At 48.6% G+C, this 8,233-nt stretch overlaps 1 protein-coding gene across 1 annotated transcript; it reads right to left on the bottom strand.

Moving 5' to 3' along the window:
* Positions 1–652: 652 nt before the first annotated feature.
* Positions 653–6,469, bottom strand: PRLHR (prolactin releasing hormone receptor). The gene is made up of 2 exons (XM_070590213.1): positions 6,204–6,469; positions 653–5,941 (listed from the first exon to the last, which is right to left on the bottom strand). Exon 2 carries the CDS (start codon positions 5,933–5,935, stop codon positions 4,823–4,825), a length of 1,113 nt encoding a protein of 370 aa, XP_070446314.1. The 5' UTR covers positions 5,936–5,941; positions 6,204–6,469; the 3' UTR covers positions 653–4,822.
* Positions 6,470–8,233: the final 1,764 nt, after the last annotated feature.

Here is an 8,233-nt window from a genome sequence, read left to right as displayed (position 1 = left end):
AAGTTGTATGTGGATGTGGGTAGTTAAATGCTAACATTTAAATAATGGTCCAGATTCATGATGATATAGAAATTAAGCATGAATTCTCTACTCTCCCTTTGATGGACCTGTGGATTTAGAGACATATAATCGTTTCCTTTTTTTTTTTTTTTTTTTGGTGAGGAAGATTGGCCCTGAGCTAACATCCATTGCCAATCTTCCTCTTTTTTCACTTGAGGAAGATTGTTGCTGAGCTAACATCCATGCCAATCTTCCCCTAATTTGTATGTCGGACGCCACCACATCATGGCTTGATGAGTGGCACATAGGTCCATGCCCAGGATCCAAACCCACGAACACTGGCCACCAAAACAGAGTACGCAAACTTAACCACTACAGCACCGGCCTGGCCCCCAGGGACATGCAGTCTTGGAGAGCATAGAGCTTGGTGCCACATGCTAAAATGCTGTCATTACTGAGGTTGGGGTCAGGGGGCCACAGAAGATCCCAACTGAAAAGTTCATTCCTGGACTTAGCTGGAATTGACACATCTAGATTGAGTAGCATTTTCTTGGCATGATTCATCCTTGCTTCCACCCTGGCCATCCTGAGGTTGTGTAGTCACACTGTGTGTGTAGCTGGTGTGGTTTATTAATCCCAGGACCAGAGGCTGTCCTATTGACTTACTATTTATTGAGCACCCACAATGCATTGAACACAGTACAATTCTCAGCATGAAGAGCTTCACACAATGAGTCAGACACACGTGCCTCTTACGCACATAACAAAGACATCAGTGCACGAAGGGAAATCAATCGAGGACCTACCTTGGGGAACAAAGGTGCTCCTGACCTCTCATCTGTGGGGGATGGACCCTGGGTTCACTCCTAGATCTAGCCGCACTCTTGCCTGGGTCCCCTTGATGTCAGTTCCATGCCTTGCACTTGCAAGACTAGTAGATATTCAGGAATGCAAGCCACAGGACAGAGGTGGCTAACTAGCCTGCCTGAGAAAATAAATCTGGAACTTAGCACCCCAGGTAGAAGAGCAGACTGAGACTGCACAAGAACAAGAATTCAGGAGGGGTACATCAATTGGAATACTGTTCCCTTAGCATCTCTCACAGTTGCTATTTCCAGGTAACTGTTGCTAACACGTGTTGAAACACTCCCCAGCCGATTTAGTGAGATAAAACTATTGATTGGCTGCCAAAAGTGGGACTTGGTGACGTTGCTGCAAAGAGGATTACAGACCCTCTCACCAGCCTCGGAAAGGGCTGCTGCCAATTTCCAGGCTGGCTCAGATCTGAGCTTTACGGTCAGTCCTTGCAGGAAGAGGACTGGAGGCTTGGTATTAACTAAAATGAATTGTATTAAATAAAATTTCCTACCTCAATCCTACGTGGATTTCACTAGGACGCACTTCTGAAAGATTTTTTTTTTAAAGACTGGCACCTGAGCTAACATCTGTTGTCAATCTTCCTTCTGTTTTTTCTTTTTCTTCTTCTTCTCACCAAAGCCCCCCAGTACGTAGTTATATATTCTAGTTGGGTCCTTCTGGCTCTGCTCTATGGGACACCGCCTCAGCATGGCTTGATGAGTGGATCTACGTCCACGTCCAGGATCCGAACTGGTGAAATCCTGGGCCGCCAAAGTGGAGTGTGCAAACTTAACCACTTGGCCCTGGGGCCGGTCCCTGAAAGAATTTTTTTAAAGTCAGTTTGTTTTATAGTCAAACTAGTCCCCAATAGATAGGGTCAGAATTAATTAGTTGCTGTTCAGTTGCCAATTTGCATAATTTGGAAAGACATTTATAAACACAGCATAAATCGCTGACCTCTTTAGGCTTTCCATAAAGTCTGTGTAAATGTTAAAAATTTTAACTTAAGTTGTAGGCATGCTAGAAACAGGTGGCAGCTTTTCTAGTGATTAATGGGGACACTTTCTTCCTATAGTTGATATAGGTTTAAATCAAGCAAATCGGGGCACACTTCATTTTTTTTAAACACCCTAGCAACCAGGATTTGGAATAATTCATGGTGTATAATTTGATAATGAAATTGATCTGAAGTTGAGTGATAATACATTTTTAAAAACTGAGTGGACTCACAGAGTGCCTTCCCATAGGACATGTGTGAGGAAGCCATTGAATGGCTACCCACCTATTCTGATTATAAGGATTTGCCTCTGTGTGATTCATCAGGGATTGTCTGAAGGCCAAGCAAGCATTCCCCAAGTGTGGCAAGTAACTCATGTCAGAATTCAACTCCAAATTCTTTGTTGTTTTTTCAACTCCAAATTCCTAATACCTTTGGCAGGTGCAATCAAAGCTTCATTCAGATTTTTCTGAGATTCATGGGAAACAGGATAATTCTTAAGGCACTTAATCTTGGATGTATATTAAAATCACCTGAAGTGCTTTGAAAAATGCTGATGCCCAGGCCCTATCTCAAAACAACTGGAGGAGCCAGCCCTGTGGCCGAGTGGTTAAGTTCTCCTGCTCCGCTTCAGCAGCCCAGAGTTTTGCTGGTTCAGATCCTGGGCACAGACATGGCACCACTCATCAGGCCACACTGGGGTGGTGTCCCACATGACACAACTAGAACGACCCACAACTAAAATATACAAGTATATACTGGGGAGATTTGGGGAGAAAAAGTAGGAAAAAAAGAAAGAAAGAAAAAGAAGATTGGTGACAGTTGTTAGCTCAGTTGCCAATCTTTAAAAAAAAAAAAAAAAAAAAAAAGACCAGTCCAAAGAGTGGACTTTAAAAAAAAAAAAACAGTTGGACGCTCTGGGGATAGGGCCTGGGCAGTGATGTTTTTTGAAAGCTCCCCAGGTGATTTTGGAGCAGTCAGGACTGAGAACCAGTGACTTAAACCTTCCAAGATAGTATCTACAATTAATCGGATCCCTCCCCAATGATCCCGCCTTTCCCCCTTCCCCTGATCTCCCCACGCATACCGTCAAAAGAATGCTCAGAGGAAACAAGAAATGTCTGGCCTTGCACCTCCCAAGTGATGGAGCTGCTGGAAGCAGAGGAGCCAGCCCCAGGAGGCCTGGGAAACAGCTCATCTGGGGAAGGGGGAGTGACGTATTGTGGTGGGTGGGCTACATTATCAGAGCACAGGCTCCTTGTTCTCCACATCCATAGATAAAGCTGAAAGTTAGTTTTAGTTCCATTGCCAGAGGTAACTTGCATATCTCAAGCTAACCAGGCTTTTCCTTTCTCCAGCATTTTCTTGCCCTTCCTGTGCTGCAAAAAGTCTAGTCACATAACTACTAAAGACTCATCTTGCTAACTAGCCCAACCATGAATACTTACTCTGCCATCGTGGTTCCTGACATTGAAGTAATAGGATTTAATCCTTGCCATCCCCAAATCAGTCCCTCTTTCCCTTCCTTTCAGAGCACAGTTTAATGAGTGAATGAGTTATTTTGGAGAGTAAGAGAGGGGAAGAGGTGGAGAAACATTGATTCTGCTGTTCAGTGAGCTGGGGCAGTATTAGAATCTTACAAATGGTAGCTGAGTGGCTGCAGACACTAGTTCATGCCATATATGCCACCGGGGCTGATCTGACAGCTGAATATTGAGTATCATTTCCCAAGAGTCCTGCCCTCATGCCCTCGTCACTGTTCCAACGTCAATGTGGAAACCCTTGTCCCAGGGCACTCGTCCTCATTTACAGAACTCTCAGGAGGTTAAGGTGAGCATTATCAGCCTGGCATGGTGGCCTAACAGTATTCACCTGTTCCCTTAACCCTGGAAGGAATTAACTGTTTAATCTATGCCTCCAGTGGGTGGCAGTTTATTTTTCTGTTCCAGCCTGAAGTAAACTTCTCCCAGTCCTCGTATTCTGGGTTGAGCATGTTCCAAGTGTGTCACCACAGAGCACGTGTTGAACAGTCAGTTGACAGCTGTTGATCTGTTGCAACTGAGTAATTAGAAAAAGCAAGAGAATGCTATGGCACATGGTTGACATTGACTATTCAGAAAATCAAATATTTGAGTGTCTGCCTTCTGGCAACACTGGGTGTGCACACACAAACAAACACGTAGATAGGACGTCTGTCCTATGCACAGTTATATGTCCCCTTAAGTGGTTTAAGCCTTTTCCTCTTTATCCTTATTTTCTTATCTTTTCTTGACGAAGTCATCTCATCATTTCAAATCGGAGTTGGGGAGTAATAAAGGGGGAAAATAATAGGACATTTTGAAAGGTGGCTGGTAAGTGTTTTTGTACTATCAATTCAAGTGAATTTAAAATTAAAACTCTTTTGTTGTATAAGGGTCTTATTCAGGGAATGCTGAAATCCTAGATGTAGATTTGTAATACATATTTTCCTAGAATCCTAGAAAATAATGGGTTCAAACTGACTAAGCAATATCATGTATAACAGCACAGTTGAGTCCTTTTTAAAAGGCAACCTGAAAAGCTTTACCAACCCCAATGCAGGCATTTTAATTCCCACCCCCATTGTTCCTTCATCTCACCATTGAGCAAGCAGAAGGAAAAGCGAGGAAGACAGCTACAGTACGGAAACACTGTCCTGAACCTGGAGAAAGGGCTTTTTTGGCCTTCAAGGGCATAAAGAGGAAATAATAAATCCTCTTCCCTCTGCCTGGCCTCCTCCAAGCAAAGCAGGAGACTCCCACCAAAGCCCACTTAACATTTTACAAAGACACAATGACAAGACAGCAGGGCAAGAGGGCTAGACTAGAAGTTTTGCCTCTATTGGCTTAGATCTGTTGCTGGGAATAAGCTCTCCAGCCCAGCCTCGGGTGGACACCCTTGGAGACCAGTGGACACGGAGCTTCCCAGCCAAGGCCCGGCACAGTGGCATCAGATGATCACGCTGACTGTCATGCTCTGGCGGTGTGGCACAATCTTTCGGGGCCAGGCCAACAACAGCTTGCGCAGCTCCTCACGGAAGCTGTCGTGCAGCCAGGCGTAGATAAAGGGGTTGTAGCAGGCTGAGCTCATGGCAAGCCAGTGGCAAAGCAGCTGCACTATCCCGAAGGCGTAGGGGTCGATGGCGCCAGGGTCGAGGTCCCGCAGCAGGTTGAAGATGTGCAGCGGCAGCCAGCAGACGGCGAACACCACCACGACCACCACCAGCAGGCAGAAGGTGCGTCGGCGTCGTGCGCGGTCCCAGTCGGCCTGGCTCTGGGTCACGCAGCCTGGCACCACGCGATTCCGGAGTTTCACCGACACCCGGACATAAGACAGGAGGATGACCAGCAGGGGGAGCAGGTAGGTGACTAGCAGCAACCCCCAAGCATAGAGTTGGCGCTGGCGCTCCTGAGACCCCCAGAACTCCTCGCAGAGGTGCACGCGGTGCGCCTTGAGCTCGACGTGGTAGGTGTGCACGGCGGCGGGCAGCGCCAGCACCGCGGACAGCGCCCAGATGGCCAGCACCGCGTAGCCGCTGAGGCGCAGCGAGATCCGCCGGCGCAGCGGGTGCACCAGCACCATGTAGCGGTCCACGGCGATGGTGGTGAGCGTGAACACAGACACGTAGACGGTGACGGGCTGCAGGAAGAAGACCAGGTGGCACAAGCTGCGGCCAAACACCCAGCCGCGAGGCTCGAAGGCGTAGGCCAGCGTGAGCGGCACGCAGGCGGTGCACATGAGCACGTCGGACAAAGCCAAGTTGCCGATGAGGAAATTGGTCACGTTGTGCAGCCGACGCACCCGCGCGATCACCAACACCAGCAGACAGTTTCCCACCAGCCCCACGACCACCACGATGCTGTAGAGCAGTACGATCAGCCCCTTCAGCTGATGCACCAGCTGCAGGCTCTGGAATGGCGTGACGGCCTGAGCATCCGGGCCAGCCGCTGACCCGTTACCCGCCGAGGCCTCTGCGCTCTGGTTGGCCAGAGTCGAGGCCGCCGGCTGCAGCCCAGGAAATAAGTCAGGGGCCTCGGAGCCCAGAGTGGGCACTGAGGCCATGGCCACCTGTCCAAAGAGAATCAAAGTCTGTCACTTGATATTCTCCCACCGCCCTCCTACACCAACTGCGCCCCCCACTTCAATCACCCAAATACACCCTTCGGAATAACTGGCCACCATAAATAAAAGCAACAATAAAAAGTACTGTCATCCCACCTCTGTAAAAATACACCTATGCGTGGTTAGACATGCACAGGCTATTTAAAGGCCTCCTACTCAGTAAAGAGCCCTCTCAGTCCATACAGCCAGAACTTGAGTCCAGTCCTACCTAGTGAATGGGGCTTGGCGAGCAGGAAATTGCTCCAGGGAGGGAGGGACAGAACCCCTGCTGTCCCCTACTTGTCCTCCGCCCACTACGACGGTGCAGGCTTCTGGCTTCTCTGCGGGAGCTGAACAGATTCAGGAGTTCCCAGTGGGCTCGCAGCTTTTGAGAGGGACTGGGAGCACCTCCCCTCCGCCCCGCCCCCACTCCAGCGCTCCCTTGTATGGAAAATGGGGGCGGAGCGTGCAGCAGCCGACTCGGTGCTCAGACAACTAGAGAGAAGGACAGTGTGAGGAGGATGGAAACAGAAAAGAAAGGAGGGGCCGACAGACCTGGGCCAGAGGGACGAGGGAGCATCTCAGACTGCGGGAGCTTCGCAGCGCCCTGGGAGAGTCCTGCTCCGAAAGAGAGTGCGGCGGACGGGCGGGGGGCGGTGGGGGAGAAGAGGACTCTAGGTTCTCCGGATGACCCGGTGCAGTTTCAATAAGGAGGGATCAAGGGAGGTAGTGGGGTGGGGGATTGGGATACACCACGGGATGTCGGGGAGAGACGAGGGAGCTGTCCCTCAGCCCTGTATCTTGCATAGAGTCCGGGCTGGGGTTAACAGAGTCGCGTAGGGGCTTCCGGCAGAGATTTAAAATTCAGAGCCCGGAGCTCGTTGCACACCTAACCCTCCCCAGGACACGCTGAGCCCTTCCCCTACGCTGCGTTTCCCGAGCCGTGGGTCCGACCAAGCCTAAGAAAGGGTTCAGCACCATGGACAGCTCCCGCGGATCCTGCTGTGCCGCGCAAGGATGCCTGGGAGGAGACAACGATTAGAGAGTTCTGGCCCCTCTCTGGGTCCGATGCATTCGGTGAAGAGACCCGGTCTGGTTCAAAGAGCTGCCTCACCAACTGCTTCCTGGACTGGGGCTGCCAACGCTAAGTGCAGTAGGGTGGAGTGGAGGCTGATGAGCTGAGGTCTCTGGAGACTGGCAAGCGGTGATGTGATTCTGACGACGACGTTGTCTTTTGCCTCCCAAAGTTACAAAATGAAGCGCTAGTGCTAGCTACCCTACACAGGCACACTTCAACGCCTAGCCCCCACCACTCCCCTACTCATCCTTTCTGCTTGCTCTTTCTCAGCTACCATGCCCTATCCTTTACCTGCCTGACTCTACCAGTCCAGAACATATGTTCCTGGGCTGGGACCATTTTCCTTCCTTAAATAAACACCCCCAGGCCTCCTCACCTCATTTTAGGATTGAAAAAACATACTAGCAATTGCAGGATTTCCACTAGGATAACAAAACTAACAAACCTTTGAAAAGGTTAGAAGCCACATAGAATCTTTAGCAGCATTAAGGCATCCATCAACGGTGGGGGGAGGCTCTGCAGCCTCCCTCCCTCCTTTGAAAACATCTCATCCCCTCGTATCTTATTTCTTTTTTCCAGAGAGTGGAGCTTCATCATGCCCTCTCTGGTAAGCCTTTGTACTTTGCCTTCTGGCTGTAGATATCCCCGTTAGGCTGGAAAGAAGTAAAATTAGTCCACCCTCCAGATTCAAGTAATTCACTCATACAGGAAGAAAAGTCAACATTGAAACAAGAGCAATCCATTTTATGCACTGTACCTATTCTAAGCCGCACTCCCTGAGTTATAATCAATTTAGCCAAAGACAGTATGACATTTAAAAAAAACTCTCAAAATAAAATGCATTCTGTGCCTGTCTAATCCCTTACCCAGTACTGTTTCTCATCATGTTCACCAACAGGGTTATATGTGCCCAAGAAGAGTGGAATTCTTTTGCTTCAAAATATCTTAAGCAGAGGAAATTGTGATAACATAGGTGAAAAAGGATGTGGAATGTAGATAGGCTCCATAACTAGAGCCATCACTCTAGTCAATATCATTGATATATAATGTTAAAAAAATTAACAAGACAACCTTGTCAACAACTAAAGGGCATGCAAAGTCAGTATTTGAAAATTCAATATTGGAGCACCCTCTAGAGAAAAGAGTTCATCATTTGCCAAGTTCCAGATAAAATCTGGTAA

This window comes from Equus przewalskii, chromosome 1 (assembly GCF_037783145.1).
Source record: "Equus przewalskii isolate Varuska chromosome 1, EquPr2, whole genome shotgun sequence".
NCBI lineage: Eukaryota > Metazoa > Chordata > Mammalia > Perissodactyla > Equidae > Equus > Equus przewalskii.
The sequence above is the reverse complement of the archived record's forward strand: the minus strand, read 5'-3'. Positions and strand labels throughout refer to the sequence as shown.